The sequence below is a fragment of the Lithobates pipiens genome, unplaced genomic scaffold (genome assembly GCF_037356315.1).
Source record: "Lithobates pipiens isolate NorthernLeopardFrog02 unplaced genomic scaffold, aLitPip1_a1.2 Scaffold_30, whole genome shotgun sequence".
In the NCBI taxonomy this organism is placed as follows: domain Eukaryota; kingdom Metazoa; phylum Chordata; class Amphibia; order Anura; family Ranidae; genus Lithobates; species Lithobates pipiens.
In genome coordinates this window covers 107,760,572-107,779,674 of record NW_027507791.1, presented here as the reverse complement: position 1 = coordinate 107,779,674, position 19,103 = coordinate 107,760,572, and the positions used below count along the sequence as shown (strand labels likewise).

The 19,103-nt window shown below is 40.9% G+C and overlaps 1 protein-coding gene across 8 annotated transcripts in view; it reads left to right on the top strand.

Annotated features, from left to right (window-relative positions):
* The window catches only part of RYR3 (ryanodine receptor 3), a 1,008,486-nt gene that overhangs the window by 441,316 nt on the left and 548,067 nt on the right, over positions 1-19,103 (top strand). For all 8 annotated transcript variants that reach the window (XM_077464742.1, XM_077464741.1, XM_077464740.1 and 5 more), the window contains 3 exons: positions 15,483-15,756; positions 17,610-17,724; positions 17,824-17,956. In XM_077464742.1, coding sequence (XP_077320868.1) covers positions 15,483-15,756; positions 17,610-17,724; positions 17,824-17,956 — 522 coding nt within the window. The remainder of the gene's footprint in view (positions 1-15,482; positions 15,757-17,609; positions 17,725-17,823; positions 17,957-19,103) is intronic.

The window sequence follows — 19,103 nt, the reverse complement described above, 5'->3', positions numbered from 1 at the left end:
TTTCGGACAAAATCCGTCTGACAAAATCCGACAGACAAAATCCGACGGATTTGGTTGTCGGAATCTCCGACCGTGTGTACAAGGGCTTAGACATGCAAGGACATTCACCTTTTTCTCCTTCAACCATTGTGTGGTAATTTTTGCTGTGTGCTAGGAACACACAGCAAGTATATGCTAAGAACAGGCTGAGGGAAGCATAAGGGTTCATTTCCTAAAGGCAAATATACTGCACTTTGCACATGTAGTTGCCCTCTGCATGAGCAGTTTCTCCAGAGCTTAGTAAATGAGCAGAAGCTCTGCTGATTTCCATCCAATCATTCAAAGCAAAAATGCTGTTTTTTTTTTTAACTTTCATTGCACATGATTTGGTATTCTTTGCAAAGTGATCCTTTACCTCATTTACCAAGCTCTGGAGCAACTTCTCTTGCAGAGTACAACTGCACTTTGCAAAGTGCACAGTCTATTTCCCTTTAGTAAATCACCCCCATAGTCCCCAGGTAAATTTGCAATGAATCAATTAATTTTTATGCAGCAAATTCATTAATCAACCAAAGAGATCAGCTGATAAATTTATACACTGCCTAATTTGTCATGTTTTACAGAGGTTGTTGAAAATATGTAAAACATTTTACAGAATTATGCTACAATTACTTCCTGGGGAAAGTAACACTCAGGGATGTAATGAGAGGATGCAGCAGTCATGGCATGAACTGAACTCCTACCCCTTTTGTAACACTAAAAACACAAGGTGGAAAGGGGCAATTACAAGCTGTTCCCTTGCAGCAGAGAGCTGCTGATGATCACAGCAGAGTTCAGGATGCTTCTCTGTGTGTCCCCCATTATTAGTCATGTGATCTGGTCTATCACATAACAAAACATAGAGGATGCATAAAGAAGTGGCCTCATGTCAATCATCAGTAGCTTCCCTACTGCTGAGAATTAGTTGTAATAAGGGTTGTGATAGGGTTCAAGCTAACTGAAAATAACATGTAAACCTAAATGAACCAGTTTAATCTGCTCAGGTTAAAGTGACTACAGGGTGATCAGAACATCTGTCAGTGAACAATCAGACTCTCGGCAATAGGATTGCCACCTGTCCGGTATTAACCTGGAGAATCCGGGTTTAGACACTTGTGCCTGGGTTCCTGTCTGCCAGTGATCCGGACACAACATCCTTCTAGTCCTATGCATCCAGTCCATTAATCTGTCCCGGGAAGGGAGCTAGTGTCAGACCAAGTTCTGGCACTGCGCACCAATCAAGGCAGGGCCTCACCTGCCATGAACATAAAAAAACAAACAAATTGAGCTTCTGGGGTCGTAGCTCAGAGACCTGGGTTCAAAGAGATGGGAGGTTCGTAGCCTGAGTCCTACCCCACCACTGATAAAAATGCGAGGCTCCTACGACCTACGGTTCCAGAGAAATGGGGATCCTTGCGCAGCCCATCAGAAACGAAATACAGAGCGGCCACTTTAAATACAAGCTGGCCCACGTTGTTTGCAGCAGACTGAGAGGATGAGCTCACAGTGCCTCTCACTTCTTGTCAGAGGCACTGAGCTCAATAAACAGCATGACGTCTTGGACCAATGGTAAAGTACCATTGGTCCCAGCTGTACAATAAAAATGCTACAGTGGAGGCACGCCACTCACTGCAGTGTCATAGAAAGGGAATGTGTCTAAAAGACAAATGCTCCCTTCCAGCCCAGCCCTCTTATCTACAAAAAAAATTACCCACAATCCCATGTTTTTCTCACATAGTTTAGAGGGAGAATGAGAATCTGCTGCTGAAAAAGGTAATGTTTTAATCAAGCTAAATCATGTATTATGCTATATGTTATAACATAATAATGTATTGTGTATCTATTTACTGTAAAATTACTGGTTGGAAGTTATAACTTTAAACTTCAGCAGTTTGTCCATTAAGCCACCTGCCTGAGTACAGATTTGAAAATATAGTAAATTACCTTGAAAACAATATATACTAATTATTTGTATATTACTTATGGTAATTAACCCTTTGCCACCCAGGCCAATTCTGACACTTCTCTCCTACATGTAAAAATCATATTTTTTTGCTAGAAAATTACTCAGAACGGCCAAACATTATATATATTGTTTTAGCAGATACCCTATGGAATAAAATGGTGGTTGTTGCAACTTTTTATGTTGCATAGTTACATAGTCAAGTTGAAAAAAGACACAAGTCCATCTAGTTCAACCATAAAAAAATAATAAATAAATAAAAACAATCCCATATACCCAATACTATACCCACAGTTGATCCATAAGGAAGGCGAAAAACTTCAGGAAAGCATAATCCAATTTGCTACAACAGGGGTAAAAATTCCTTCCTGATCCCCCGAGAGGCAATCAGATTTTCCCTGGATCAACTTTACCTATAAATGTTAGAACCCAGTTGTATTGTGTGCATTTAGGAAATAATCCAGGCCTTTCTTAACCCCCCTGACGGTCTTCCCGAGTCTGGCTCGGGGTGGAATTTTTATACCAAAAGCGGTAACCCCGAGCCAGACTCGGGACTGCATCGCTGGATCCAGAAGGATGTTTACTTACCTTCTCCCTCGGATCCAGCGTTGTCTCCCCGCTGTACGAGCGAGCCGCGTCTCGCTCGATCTATCACATGGCCAATCTCCGTGCCCTTCGAGCGTTGCGACGCACGGGGACGGAGATCGGCGCCAAATTCAAAAAGTGAAACACACAGTATACATACAGTATAATGTAATCTTACAGATTACATTGCTGTATGTAAATATTTCACATCCCCTTTGTCCCTAGTGGTCTGCCCAGTGTCCTGCATGCAGTTTTATATAATAAAAACTGTTCTTTATGCCTGGAAACTGGAGATTGTCCATAGCAACCAAAACTGTCCCTTTACATCAAAAATGATTTTAGACCAGCTAGAAAACAGCAATAATAAATTAGAATCACTTGCAGAATTGAGCGATAGTGATTTGTGGGGAGATCCGTCATCAAATACTGAAAAGTAATGACAGTGACAATTCTGCAACTGAGCAAATTTCAGTGTTTTTGATTTGATTACATTATTGAATAATTTTTATTATTGTTATATTATTATTTGGTATAATTATTTATAATTATTTATTATATTATAATTTATGATTTCATTTTTCAAACTTTATTATACCCGGGATGTCTGCTAGACTTATTCCTAAGAATTACAGGACTACAATATAAAACGACAAATTTTCATGCAAAATAATGGTACCGCTTTTAGCACCTAAAATCCGAAATAATCGTACCGCCAGGGAGGTTAAAGCAATCTATTAAGCTGGCCAGAACCACTTCTGGAGGGAGTCTATGCCAAATTTTCACAGCTCTTACTGTGAAGAAATGTTTCTGTATTTGGAGATGAAATCTCTTTTCCTCTAGGCGTAAAGAGTGCCTTCTTGTCCTCTGTGTTAACCGCAAAGTGAATAACTCAACATCAAGTTCACTATATGGACCCCTTATATATCCTCTTCTCAAGAGAGAATAAATTCAGTTCCTCTAATCTTTCCTTCATAGCTGCGCTCCTCCATGCCTTTTATCAATATGGTTGCCCTTCTCTGCACTTTCTCCAGTTCCCCGATATCCTTTTGAGAACTGGCGCCGAAAACTGAACTGCCTATTCCAGATGAGGTCTTACTAATGATTTGTACAGGGGCAAAATGATATCGCTCTCTCTGGAGTCCACACCTCTCTTAAAATAAGAAAGGACTTTGCACGCTTTGGAAAACGCAGCTTTGCATTTCATGTTATTATCGAGCTTATGATCTACCAAAACCCCCAGATCCTTCTCCACTAATATAGACACCACATTGGACCTACGCCAATCCAGTGGTACTATTCCCGTCATGAATGAGTCCCTAAAAATTAGAAACAATGGCTTTAAATTCGCAGAGCTCAATTCTTTTAGGATCCATGGGTGGATGCCATCTGGTCCAGGTGCTTTATCCACCTTTATTCTGTCTAAATATTTCTGGACCATATCACTTTTGAGCCATTGTGGATCATTTGGATGTCACACAGCATTTGCGCAGCAATTTTTTTAAATGCATTTTTTTTTTAAAGAAAAACATTTTCATGAATAAAAAAAAACACTAACATTAGCCTGATTTTTTTTGTATAATGTGAAAGATGATGTTACGCCGAGTAAATAGATACCTAACATGTCACACTTTAAAATTGTGCACACTTGTGGAATTGCGCCAAACTTCAGTACCTATAAATCTTCATAGGCGACGCTTTAAATTATTTTACAGGTTACATGTTTAGAGTTACAGAGGAGGTCTAGTGCTAGAATTATTGCTCTCGCTCTAACTATCATGGTGTATCTAACCTGCGTGTATCTGGCTCTGATACTAGCCAGTGCCTCACCAATCACTGATCTCACCGCACATCCCTGGACTGCTTATCTAATGGTTGGCGATCAACCATTAGATCAGCAGAATCCCCCTTAGAGACCCCTATTAGCTCACAGTCCCCTTATATCAGTGCCCCTCTCTCCTTATCATTGATGCCTATCAGTGCCACCTCATCAGTGCACATAAGTGCCACCTATCAGTGCAGCCTATCAGTGTCCATCAGTGCCGCCTATCAGGGCCCATCAGTGCAGCCTATCAGTGCCCATCAGTGTCACCTATCAGTGCCCATCACTGTAGCCTATCAGTGCCCATCAGTGCTTATTAGTGCCTGCCGCCTATCAGTGCCCATCAGTTTGGAGTGTATTAATATTTAGATTACCCTTGGGGGGGTTTCCATCATCATTCACAATTATTTTTCACACTTATATAATTATGGGGGAGGGGTGTTGCATTTTTTTAATTTTTAGTTTTTTGGGGCTCTAAGGGAAGCACTGATATAGGGGGTCTTTGACCTAATAGGGGTGGGGGTATCTCTATGGAAGGGGGAGGACCCTGATTTAAGGGAACTCTATGGGGAGGGGGGGGCTGTATTATGAAGGCGGTGGCACTGACCCCTGTTTACAGACAGTCTTTCAAAGCCCAAATAGTGTCTTCTACAGCAAATATTTTGGAAAGTTCGAATTAACTCCATATGCTTAGAAATGTTATTTAATTACAGAATACTGTATTTGCATACTGTATACTACAAACAAAAAATAATTGCTGTGCATTGCTAAAGTGTTTGGGTTTGGCTAGTAGAAAAGGTGACAACCCTAATCAGGAAGCCTTTTTTTCAACCTGGCAGAATGCCCACAGTTCAATGCAAGCCAGAACATCTCCCTATTCAACTTTTAAAAAAAATAATGGGGTCATACAAAATGATCTGTCCAATGTCATTGTTTTTGTTAACAGCAGCGATGAAAACATTGAACAATAAAATCTAATCTGATGGTGTTTTTTTTTTTTTTAGTTCCCTGGTCTTTGTGTTGTGGGCTGTTCATGCTCTATATACACAGGCATACTTGTGCACATTACCAAAAACACTTGCATTATGCAGTAATCACTACTCACATGTGGAAAAATTAAGACTGCTGAATGTTTTTCTGTGAATCTGGGACCTGTGTGAATCCCATCTGTCACTAGACCTACATGAATTCTTTATGTGTTTGGATTCATTTTGTGGATTAGAGTATGTCTTTCTGTACTTTGCAGGATTATTGAGTGTGATATTGACATCTAGAGGCCAACTGTGTATACTACATTTTATTTTATGAGGATTTTTGACTTTTACTACTTCTTCTTCAGTGTGGCATTTATGCATCTACAAAGCTAAATATGTAAAATGTAATTTATTACTATTTATATTTAGTTAATTTCTCTATTAAGTTACACAAGTATTACATAAGGCAGTGAAGGTCAATTTTCAATAAATTATAAATCTGGATCACAACCCTTCACAACAGGGCTTTTAGAGTTCCTACCCCTGTCCTGCCAAGGATTTCAGGGCTTTGACATGTACGCCACCTTAAAATTTGTACTTTGAGTTGCTTTCAACATGGGACTGCTTACTATTAACAGAGAGAATCCCAATGCAGGGCAAGAGAGCTGTGTTTCATAATAGGTGTTTAGAAATTAAAGGTTTGTTAAAAGTTGAACTACACTGCATCTGACCACCACAAACTGAAAATACTATTTATTTCATTTTTATATTTAATATATATAATAATATTAAAATATATATTATGTGCTGCACTACTCAATGTATAGATTTTAAACAGAACAGTAAAAAGGTGAAATTATACCGTTCAAGTGACATTATTACAAACAAATCTATAATGAAGTAAATGATAACGTGCAAATTACACTTTTACAATCATAATTTTATCACCACAAAACATGAAAATAAAGTCCATGTAACCATTATTGAAATGTAATGTAACGGCAAAACCAGGCTAGCGTTAGCATGGTGGATTTCCAGTCCCGGTCTAGAACATGGGAAGTGCTTTCTTCCAATGTTTTGGATGGTGCTTATGATGACTACAAGCCTCTCAATCTGAGGTGGAGTCCTGGATACCCTCTTGGTACAGGGGACTTGGTTATTGGCAGAAGCCTGGCTTCTGATCAACATTCTAAAAAACAGGGCAATTAGGTTATCCCTGCAACAGTGGACCTCCTTACTATGGAACCAGTCAACCAGGTTGGCTTTCATCTGTAGCATAACTCATTTTAGGTATTGCTGAGGGTACTTATATTCCCAGATCAGTGCATAGGCAGCCAGGCATACAGCTACAATCACTCTTTTTAGCTCAGGAAATAGTTTAGGGGTGTCTTTTGGCACTCTGTTGCTAAATTAACTTGGATAGGGTGCAGGGAGCTATGGGATACTCCAGCAACACTGTACAGTAAGGAGAGGACACTCTTTACTTTGTCACTACATCTTAAAACAATCCCTCTAGTAGAAGCCAAGGGAATGAACAGCACTGAGACTCCATAAGTAATGTCCCAGTCAAAAGAAAACCCTGGCACTGATGCACAAAGAAGAGTAGCAGCAAACAATCATTAGGATTCTACACTCAGGTCTGCAGGGCCATCTTTAATTTTGCTTTTGCCCTGGGCAAACATTTTCTTCCCCCCCCCCCCCCCCCCACCTCCATTCTGAGACATACAAAAAATAGCAGGTAGACTCAACATTTGTTTACTGCAGCAGATTACGCAGTGATTGCAATTGTTTGCCAGAGGTTACAGCCTATCCTTACTACTCACTGGCTGGTTGCTAAAGGTTACAACACATAATTTCTGCTTTGCCGATTGGTTGCTAGAGGTTAATGCATATCATTACCACTTACTAATTTGCTGCTAGAGATTAAAGCAGATCACTACGGTTCGCTGATTGGGTGCCACCCGCTAATGCACATCATTACCTCTCACTGAGCAGTGGAGCAATCCTAAATAATTAAGCAAGTAAAGGGGCACATTAATGCACATACTACAGGAGAGTGTCAGAGAGTGCAGACATACTGCAGGAGATTACCAGAGACTGCGGACATACTGCAGGAGACAATCAGAGACAATGCCGACATAGTGCAGGAGATTACCACAGACTGGGGACATACTGCAGGAGATTACTAGAAACTGGGGATATACTGCAGGAGATTACTAGAGACTGGGGACATACTGCAGGAGACAACCAGAGACTGCGGACATACTGCAGCAGATTACCAGAGACTGCAGATGTACTGCAGGAGACAATGAGAGACTGCGGACATACTGCAGGAGATTACCAGAGACTGCAGATATACTACAGGAGATTACTAGAGACTGGGGACATACTGCAGGAGACAACCAGAGACTGCAGACATACTGCAGGAGATTACCAGAGACTGCGGATATACTGCAGGAGACTATCAGAGACTGCAGACATACTGTAGGAGCTTACCAGAGACTGCAGATATACTGCAGGAGATGATCAGAGACTGCGGACATACTGTAGGAGATTACCAGAGACTGCAAATATACTGCAGGAGACAATCAGAGACTGCGGACATACTGCAGGAGACAATCAGAGACTGGCGACATACTGCAGGAGACAATCAGAGACTGTGAACATACTGCAGGAGATTACCAGAGACTGGGGACATACTGCAGGAGATTACTAGAGACTGCGGAAATACTGCAGGAGACAATCAGAGACTGCAGACATTATACAGGTGATGGTCAGAGAACTTTCAGCAACGCACAGCTTTACAGTTGAATAACACAGCTCAGGGTTTAAGCAGTCAGGCATTTTATGGGTGTAAGGGCATACCTGGCCAGCCAAACTCACTATATACATTTACAGGTGGGCAGGGCTTTCCATTCTCGGCTCTCACTACAACAGCCAGGAGCTCCACTGATGCTTTGTAAGGGGGCCCCGTTACCCGTGAATTGGGGCACAGATGAAGATTTTGCAGAGTGCACAGAGGACACGGAGGCAGTATTCCCGCGCTAGCCAGCTGAGAGGGGGCGGGGCGGAACAGAGCAGCTGTAGTGAGAGCCAGTGATCGGAGCGGGAGCATCAGTGGAGCTCCCGGCCCAGCCCCGTCCCCGGACCTCTGTATTCCCCAGTCAGTATAGAGGTGGTGGTTCCGGGAGCTCCACTGATGCTCCCACTTCGATCACTGGCTCTCACTACAGCCGCTCTGTTCTGAGCATACAGGCTGCACGGGGGTGGGGTCAGAGCATCAGTGGAGCTCCCGTCCCCACCCCCTCTCAGCTGGCTAGAATGGGAATACAGCCTCTCGTGTCCTTTGTGCACTCTGCAAAACCTTCATTGGGTCCCCAATTCACGGGTAGCAGCGTGGGCCCCCCTACAAAGATTGGGCCCAGGGCAGGTGCCCCATTTGCCCTACACTAAAGATGGCCCTACAGGTCTGTACTCACAATGTCCCTGGATACTTGGATATCTCCTTCAAATATCAGCCAGACATTTCTCCCATCAGTGGAACTCTTCAGAACAAATCCTCAGTGGAAACTCTTAATTAGTTCCAGAGATTTCCTGGCAGGGGGAAACAATCAAATCAGCAACCAGTGGAGCCCAGAATAGCCTAAAGCAAACACAGGCTGCTCCAGTTATAACAGAGGCCATAACTAAATTTACCTAACCATCATAACAACCTGTCTGCGAGGGTGCTACACATGAATAATTAAAACTAAATAGCAGGTATTCAGCTCCTTTGTAAAAAGTGAAGACAGTCTATGAGTCAATTTAAAAGAGCTGCTGCATGTCATCTTCAGGGCTTATCTCTATTATGCACATTTGACAGTTCTATTGCTCTACTGGAAGATGGCTATCGCTGTATTTCATGTCTAAGCATCTTCAATATCAGAGTTAGTGCAGCTGCTATGTCTCCCCTCCTCCTGCCCAATCACAGTGCCTTTGCATTATGTGAACTCATTCATAAAATACAAAGGTTTCTCTGAATTGGCAGGAGAGGAGCAGGCATAGCTGCTGTGTGTACTAGCTATAAATATGGATGAGGCAGCCATCTTCCAATCAGTAAAATATCCCAAAATACCACTCACCAATGGGGTGCTGTCGCTAACCAGCTAAGGACAGCAAAAAAAGCCCCTGTTTGTACAGCTACCAGGGAAATGGGTTTCTCTAGGGATGATAATAGAGGTTGGGTTACTTTAAGGAAGTCAACTTTATTAGAACATTTAACAGTGATAAATAGTATCAAAGTTCAATACTCAGCATAAACAAAAAACTAGCGAATAAAGCTGCACAATCAAGTGCATAGCTGACAAACAAAAACATATGCAATTTACAAATCATCCAGACACCAAGTGTCTTCACACAATGAGTAAAGCCACAGCAATGGTTGCAATTCTACATAGATAACCAGTATCACAATTATATGATATATGGCAACTCGTGTGTGAAGTCTTTGGCCGCTCAAGCTGCTAGACCACTAATGGTTAAAACTTGACCACTGTACTCAGCAATTAAGAATCAGTTTGGCGAGTGAAGGTTCTAATCCCCAATATTAAATGAGAGGAGTGCAGGTGGGGTTTTTTATGGACCCAGTGCTACCTCAATCACCTATTTATGGTGATTCCTTTTATCCAAGTATATGTCATGGGTGTAAGTCAATTGTAACTTCCGTGAGAGGCAGTTGGGTAGCCAAATAGTCCTGTCAGTCAATTTGTGAGCATAGTTAGTAGAATTAAGCAGTTTGAGAAATAGCCTGCAGACTAGTTGCTCTGTGTGCCTCTCTCTCCCTTCTCAAAGCCCCAATTGCCAGTGTATGCCTAAGCAGAGCCATAAACCTGTCAGATACAAATTATAGGGATAAGTTCAGGAGATGTTATGCACTTCCTTCCACTTAACTCATAGTCTGTCTGCACTTTTTAAAAAGTATCTGAATTTATAGGATCCTGCTTTATTGGGTCACAAGAAGTCACAATGAACAAGAAGTTGACCTCGTTCTAACATGGGTGTCTGAAAAATTGGCAAATGGGATCCTCAGCTATCAGTGTCTGGTTCTAGGGAAAAGGTTATTTCATGACATGTTGCAGGTGGGGGAGACTGGAGGTGGTTTTTCTGGCATCCAGGTTCAACAATAAACTAAATAGGTTTGTCGCTAGGACCAGGGACCCTCAGGCCTTCACGCTGAATGGCCTGGTGGCTCTGTGGGACAGATTCAACTTGATCTAAAATAGGTCAATTATGTGTCTCACATAATTGAGAGAGAGGGCATCCAGGTGACCCTCATTCCACCCAACTGGCCCAGGAGGACATGGTACTTGGACATAATCCTGGCAGACTCTTTGTGGGCTCTACCAGATCATCCAGATAATCTGTCCTGGGGACTGGTTTACCATCCTGCATCTCAGTCCTTGCTTTATCATAATGGTTTTTGAATCCCAGGTCCTGGGGGCTAGGAGTCCCTTGTATTTAGTCATAACAATGCTCCATAAATTAGAATATTGACTTCTCGCAAAATCTATAATCACATCTAGAAGGTTTACTTAGCATGGTGTGAGGCTAGGAAGTTCCATCCCAGAAAATGCTCAGTGGGATGAATCCTGTCTTTCCTCCAGTCTGGATGAGTGTTTTTGCCATCAGGGTTCAAATATTGAATTTAGCCATTCTTTCCCATAGACATTTTTCCTCCTATTTCTCAGTAAAAGATTTTGTACAGGGTAGCCAATACAGTGTAAATAAGTTTGTAAGTGCAAGACTAGAAACACTGGCTCTTGAGACAATTCCACCAAATATGTCTAACCGTAGAAGCCACAGAGCAGCCTCTAAAATAAGCCATAGGATATCCTGGGATCACAGGACAGATAATGGGGTACCAGATACCATTGCATTAGCACTTTATAGTTTGTTTTGGTAGCTAGAACATTGCTAGAACTCCTGTTATCAGAAGCCCAAATAGACATACAGTATATCAAGGTGGAAAAGTAAAACAGGACATCAATATCAATAGATAGGTAGTAGAGATAATCCCCTGAGCATGGGGGTTAGTATTGCAAAAATGTTCAAATGTCTTAAACTATAGCGGGGGGTCAGAGTAATATAATAAGGAGGACACATGGGGGGCATTTACTAAGACTGGAGCAGCTGTACATGGCAAACAATCACCTTCCGGTTTTTATTTTTAAAAGACCAGGCTTTTTCTGTCGCTTTTTGTTTACATTTTACTTTTGTTTACTAAAAATCTGTATTTTTTGTAAAAGAAATATTTCAAACCCACAAGCATTATATATTTTTAAAACAGAGGCCCTAGAGAAAAAAATGGTGGGTGTTGCAATGTCACACGTCAATTTTAACGACACACGGTATTTGCGCAGTGGTTTTTGAAATGCAATTTTTCTTTTGAAAAAATATTTTTTTTTACATTTTAATGCACAAAAACACAATACAATGCTGAATTGATTGGTAAAATATAAATTTTGAAGTTATACTGAGTAAATAGATAGCAAACATGTCTTGTGCACACCCATGCACGATGACAAATGGTGTAAATTTTACTATCCATCGAATGGAAACGTCAGGAAATGTGGATTAGGAAAAGAAAAGTGACTATAGATTTAATGGATATTGCAGCTTTGATATTTTTGCAAAGAAAGTACATGAATGCTATATTGGTGCATAGAGGAGCTGGAAATTAGAAAACAAAATAAAAGTGTACAAAGGTGAACTTACCCTTTAAGTTCCACAGTGAGTATAACAAGCATGCTATGCTTCATATACAGAATGATTTTACTATTGTGAGTTTAGTAACACTTTAAATCAAAGTTTTCCTAGATAATTTGGCATCTCTCCATGGGAAGATTTATATTTAAAACTTTCGATTTCTGTTGACATGAAGCCTTGAAATGGAGGCAATGTCTCATAAAAGACTAAATAGGTTGGCAAGAGATAAGATAGGTTTCATAAGTAGCAGCACTATGTGATCAGTGAATATCCATCATTTGTGGTGATAACCCACTATCTCAATACCTGTACTATCAGGGGAATGGCTAAGGAGATTGCCCAATGATTCAGTCTCAGCACTATCAAAGGTCAGGTTTCTGAACTTTCTATCTTGTTGTAGAGACCATTGCCCTTTCACTTCTTGTTTAAAACCTTTGTCTTCAATGTAGCAACCCTGTTTGCTCCCCTGTAACTCTGTTGGATATGAATCTGGCTTTCTCTGTACTTCAGAAATGGCCATTTGAACCCATTAGATATATTTCTCTCTTTACTCTCCCCTACCAGGTGGTACTTCTTGTAGCTATTACCTCTCTGAGGTGATTGTCTGATCTAGTTTAAAAAAAAATAAAAAATAACATGAAATAAAATATTGCAGATGGAAATCTAACACTCTGAAATAAGCCAGGTCATGACATTTCCACAAGATGATATATTTTTTTTTTATGATTGACGGGGACTACTACCTCCAAAAGTGCAGAGCCTCCGTGGGGGCTAAATTCTCACCGTCCCTAGCCAATTTATATATGGGATGGTGGGAGAAATTTCGCATTTTTGGACCAGGTAGTCCCCGTCAGAAGGATACTGTATTCTACAGTAGATTTATAGATTAACTCCTGTTTGTGGTTCACCTTGATTCATGGTTGTCATATATGAATGATAATGAACTCAACTTAAAATGTACTGGGCGCCATGATTCAATGTCAATGGAATTTTTAGATGTGTTGCTGACTGGTGGTAATGGTGTTGTTACTTCAAAGTTATTCAGAAAGCCCACGGCCGGTAAAGCTCTATTGCGAGCCGACTCTAGTCACCCAGGACACACGAGAAAAAGCATTCCAGTAGGACAGTTCCTTAGGCTCAAACGATTGTGTAGCAATGATTTGTATTTTAAAAATGAAGCATCTGGTATGGCCTCTAGATTCAAAGAGAGAGGTTACTCTGCATCAATCATAAATAGAGCTTTATCCATTGCCAATAAAACACCCCAATGTGATTTGTTGCGAGATGAAGCGTCCGTAAAGCATAGATCTAAACACAGGGATTTGAATCACTTTGATAATATTAACCCAATAAAGGTGTTGTATCGAAGTGCTGCCATCCAGGCTTATTCAGTTGTTCTAAGATAATATAGGGGAGGAGAATCTCTATAGCTTTTAGATATTTTGTGGCTGCAACTTACCACTGAATAAAAAAATCAGATGTCTGTCAAGGATGCGACTGCACCAGTGTGGATCCTCTAGCTTCACTGTAACGGATACTTTAAAGACAGATGGTAGACTTCCCAAAGAGGTGTAGGCCAACATATGGTTGACAGTAAAGCATCATGCCACAGGCAAGATCAGACCAAACAGTAGGATCTAGACTTGCAGAAGTGGCAGATGGTCTCAAATGAGAATAGGTAATGCTGGACCCTCAGGGAATGAAGTATAAGGGCCAGATGATTTTTATCAGTGCTCCTGACTGTGGACATGGCTTTCTCTTTATGCTGATCCCAAATAACACCCCCCAGGCACACCTATTTAAGACTAGAAACTCAAATACAAGATATAACAAGAACTAGGAAGAAGAAGAAAAGTACATTGCATTGACAGTCCAGTGTACTTTCTGAGCTCATTTCAGACACATTAGGGATGGTAAAAGTCAAATTTCAGGTCTGGAAGCAGAATCAAATAACCAGGAACAAAGGCAAGGGTCAGGGCAGGTAGCACACTTGAATAGCCAGGAAAGAAGTAAGGGTCAAGGCAGGTAGCAGAATTGGATAACCATGAATGGGACCAATTTGCAGATAGAAGACTCAGACAGTAAAAAAGCCAAGGTAAGGGAAGGTAATGGACAAAAACAGCCAGGAAAATAAGCCTAAGGTCTGTACACAAGAATCAATTGAGGAAAGCAGGCTGGATAGCAGATAGGTACAGGGCTCAGTAGCTATCATGCAAATACATTTCTTTAGGCAGTATACCAAGAGCTGCGCTGTGTTTAAACAGACAAGCCAAGAGGAGGAAGCCTTTCTGGTTTGTTGCAGCCCTATAGGAGGGAAAGGGTGTTCCTCTGGCTGCAGCATGACTGAGAGGCAGGCTTCATAGGAACTAGCAATGTGACTGATTATATTAACCAGCAGATGGGACTGATCAATGCCTATAGCACTTGTGCAGGAACAAGGTAAGAACAGAGCACACATTCTGAGACTACAAGAACCAAAACAGCTTTGCATGTTAGAGCTGTGGAACTACAAGTAAAATATTGGCTTGCCTGTTAGTCTGTGGAACAATAAGTAACAACTTTCTGTGGAACCACACGTTTATTACTGAGCTGTGACAGCCAAACATGTGGAAGCCAAAACTACATGAAAAAGCCCTGGGGTGCTGCTGCTGTGTTTAAACCAAGCTAAATTAAAAAATTAAAAAATCCATTGAATCTCTGAAATACAGCATGTATTGCCATAATATGAGGTATTTTTCCATAACACCATATACAACTTTCCCAAGCTTGTTATTGAAGCATAATTTTTTTTTCCTATCACCCTCAAAGCTACATTAAAATGAGGACTTTCTCCGCAGTGTACAGAATTTTTTATTTTTTCTATATTTTTCTATGTTCCCCATAGCAGTGTTCAGATCACATTGCCCTATTTGCCAATACCTTGACAAGTAGCCTTGAAAATGGCAAGAATTTAGTATCAAGATTTGCCTCCCCCCCCCCCCAAAGAACTCAATGATGTTTATTGTTAAGTTTGGGGTTTAAAGATTTAAAGCTAGGAATATAGGGAAGTTGGTCATTCCTCAAACAACAGTGTAATAGTTACCGTAATTTTCCAGAGTTAATGTTGCCAGTATCACTAGTCAAGCTTAGCGCCATACACCATGACATTTTCTGCCTCCCAACAGAATATATTGCATTGGTCTGCAAAGGGTGTAATAGGCATAAACAGGGTACCATTCCCGCTGACATCCTAACCTAAGTCCAACAAGTACTATGTTATGTTATTATTATTATTATTATATTACTCTGCATGTGAGAGTGCACATGAAATGTGTACACACCCTCTCCTTTTATTGATTCAGTATTCGATGTCCTTTTTTTCTTTAATATGTATTTCCAGCCACACTAAAAGAGCTCATCTCACAAACAATGGTGCGCTGGGCACAAGAAGATCATATCCAAGACCCCGAGCTTGTGCGTATCATGTTTAGCCTGCTCCGCCTACAGTATGATAGTATTGGAGAGTTATTACGGGCCATGCGGAAAACTTATACGATCAGTGCTGCGTCTGTGGAAGATACCATCAACCTCTTGGCTTCCTTGGGTCAAATACGGTCCCTCTTAAGTGTGCGTATGGGCAAGGAGGAAGAGATGCTCATGATTGATGGCTTAGGGTATGGCTTTCTATTTTTCTTCTGCATAGTTTTACTGCAGGGTGTTTATTCTGTATATTCAGAAATATTTATGTTCAGACTATATAGTCTTTTACTTGTAAACTTTGCATTCAAATGAAAGTGAAACTATATTCAAATGTTATTTAAGCTACAACGCCAGAAAGAAGAAGAAATCAATGGGCAGCGCCCGCGAACCATGGCGGGCGGTTTTAACCCTTTTTTGGCCGCTAGCAAAAGGATAAAAGCGCCCAGCCAGCGGCCGATAAGCACTGCAAAAACAACAGTAAAGCACCACCAAAAATGGCGGCGCTTTACCGCGGACGCCCGGACGCTGGCAGTGTGAAAGTACCCTTAAGTAAAAACACAATACATTCTTTCACACACTTTTTCAATATTTTATTTGTGAGCTAACATAATTTAGGTTTTAAGACCAGTTGGCTCAGGTGAGGTGACACATACCCTCGTGTTGTAGCTAAAATAGTATTGCCAGAAGTTGGTCACTATAAAATGAAGGCATTGTTAGTGGAAAAAAATGTATTCAAATGTTAACAAAATAAAGAACATAAATCTTTGGTAGGATGAATAAGTAAAGTTGAATTGACGTGTGGAAAGCTATATTGAGAAAATGACACTTCAGTAATGGTTATAGGATCAAATGCCTAGGCACTTGGTCACATAATCTCTGTCAAAGGTTAAAGCCAGAGTCAAAACTGGTTGATCATAATATAGTAGAGATGATTTGATCAAAGGCCAAGGTATATCATCATCTTGTGGCCACATCTGGAAGGAGAATTTATTTTCATCAACTAACTGTTAGAAACTAGTGGAGTAACATCTGCTGCTGCAAGGGTTCTAAAATTTTTTTCATTCAAGGGTAATTTTTCCTGTGTGCAGTACACGTGATGATATGGAAAGTTGTCTTAGGAAGATACCTTTGTTTAGAATAAAGTGTTATTAAACCCTCAGTTTTGTAAGCATATTCGGCAGCTGATTTAACTACCTACTGAGTATGCAGCCTTTTTGAAATTTAATCAGTGTTCCTTTTTAAGCTGGTGCCATAACTGCTGACCTGTTTCTTGTTTGGGGTGACTCCTTTATATTGCAGCATCCTATGGAGCCACCCTTGCATGCAGGGACTAGAGTCTGTCTCTGTACACTGTGTGCATCAATAGAAACAAACAGATATGTAGCTTAGGATGGCAAAGCATTCCCATGCTCCTCCCCCATTCCTTTTTCAGGGTTACTAACTGACTGGAGACTGTACTGTCCACTGTCAATGAATAGTACTGGGGAATGCTTTTTTTTCTTGAACTCAATGTGTTAAGTTTAAAAATGCTGAGGGTTTAATAATACTTTAATGATATGGTTTACAATCATGCCTAATTGAATTGTTGTTTGTGGATTGCACAGTTGTGACCAGGTTAATGTTTGTTAGCTTAGTTTTTTTTTCTGGAGTGTACAGTATCTGACACTGCTAGATTCTGCTCTTGTGCAAAGCAGGCTAAAGAAGTCTTGAGGAAATCAGTGTAAAGATTTACAAATGAACATGTACTGTAAATGGGGGCAGAAGCAGTTAGTTCTGTCAAGCTGAGTTTCTTTTTATTACCCATTGGCTGAAAAGGTTGCTGCAAATTTGCTTAACCAGGTGTTCTTCGCAAATTCTTTGCAAATGTGTCCCTAGTGGAAATTTAAAGATGGGACTGGAGTCCCTTAACAAACCTTCACAGTACTTTATCTGGTAAGAGATAAGCAATCTGGGACATCCAAACAAACCCAGCAGAACACTAATGCATTTTAGCCAAAACATTTGTCAAAGCTTAAAAGAAACACTAAAAACTCTTATTTGCTTTCAGTGACATTATGAACAACAAGGTCTTCTATCAGCATCCAAACCTGATGCGTGTTTTAGGGATGCATGAGACTGTTATGGAGGTAATGGTGAATGTGCTAGGAGGGGACAAGTCTCAGGTAATCTCTCTATAAGAATACAGTATTGTCTACTAAAATGTGGATTCTTCTGTCTGTAGTTTAGTAAACCTAAAACATCCCATAACTTCTATTTTTCAGCAAATTGCTTTTCCCAAGATGGTGGCAAGCTGTTGCAGATTCCTCTGCTATTTTTGTAGGATTAGTCGGCAAAATCAAAAGGCAATGTTTGAGCATCTAGGCTACTTACTGGAGAACAGTAGTGTCGGTTTAGGTATGTCTTCATCATCCTATTTTTTTTTTATTCATACAGGGAATGTTTATTCTGAACTGAAAATTCTGTTTTGTATAAATGCCTAATGGTCCTGTTACCCAATATTCAAAGCTCCACAGCTTAAAAATTTTAAAGAAGCTGTTAAGTAATCAAACCTCCACCAGTGTCCACCTAGAACTAGGTTGAAAGCACCCCCTGGTGCGTGCAGCTGACCTGGCCTGATACTTAACTCTGCCCACATTCCAGCGATCTTTATTCTGCAACCCTACTTGTAGCCAGCCTATTTTTAGAAAGAGTCTTTGCCAAGTTCTCTTTATTCTTTACATATGCACCCTGGCCCCATTCATTCATTCAAGTGGAGAGCTGTACTCTGCAGGACTACTGGAGGCCACCATAAGTATGGCTCCCCATAGGAATTAATAGGGCTACGACACACATGCCCAGAATGAAGAGGATACAATCAGAACACTTTTTGAAGAAGGGCTGTGCTTTGAGCAAGGGTGCACAGTGAAAATTGAGACAGGGGTAAGTATCAGAGCAGGTGGGCTGCATTCAGGGGATGGGTCTGTGACCAAACCGTACAGTTGTCCTTTCATGTAAGCCCTTTTATTAAATGAACCCATTGATGTTTATAACGTCCTTATTGGATGCTGAACACACACTCTTACATTAAGATTTAACACTACTAAGAGTAGATAATTACAGAACAATGCATTGAAATAGTTACCTTTCTGCAGAAATTGTTGTTATTGATTGCCTTCAGTGCTGGAAGCAGTGCAGGGACCAGGCAACCTAGAACTATGGGTAAACATGCCAAACTGCATCCCACCTCCAAGATCGATGAGCAGTATGTGTTGGCATACCCCCCCCCCCAAAAAAAAAATTGACCACTGATCTGCATGCTTACCCCCTAAGCATAAACTATGCCAGTACAAATCCAACCCCCTTCTGAAATCCCTCCTCCCAGTACAAATCCTTGCCCCCACTCCCCCTCCCAGCTCCAATCCTCTCTCTCCCCAAATCCCCCAGCACCCCCCCAAAAAAAAAATCACTCCTTCTAGCACAAATCCTCTACTCCATAAATCAAGTACACATCCCCTCTCTCCAAATTCCCCCTCCTAGCACAAATCCTCTTCCCCACCCTCCT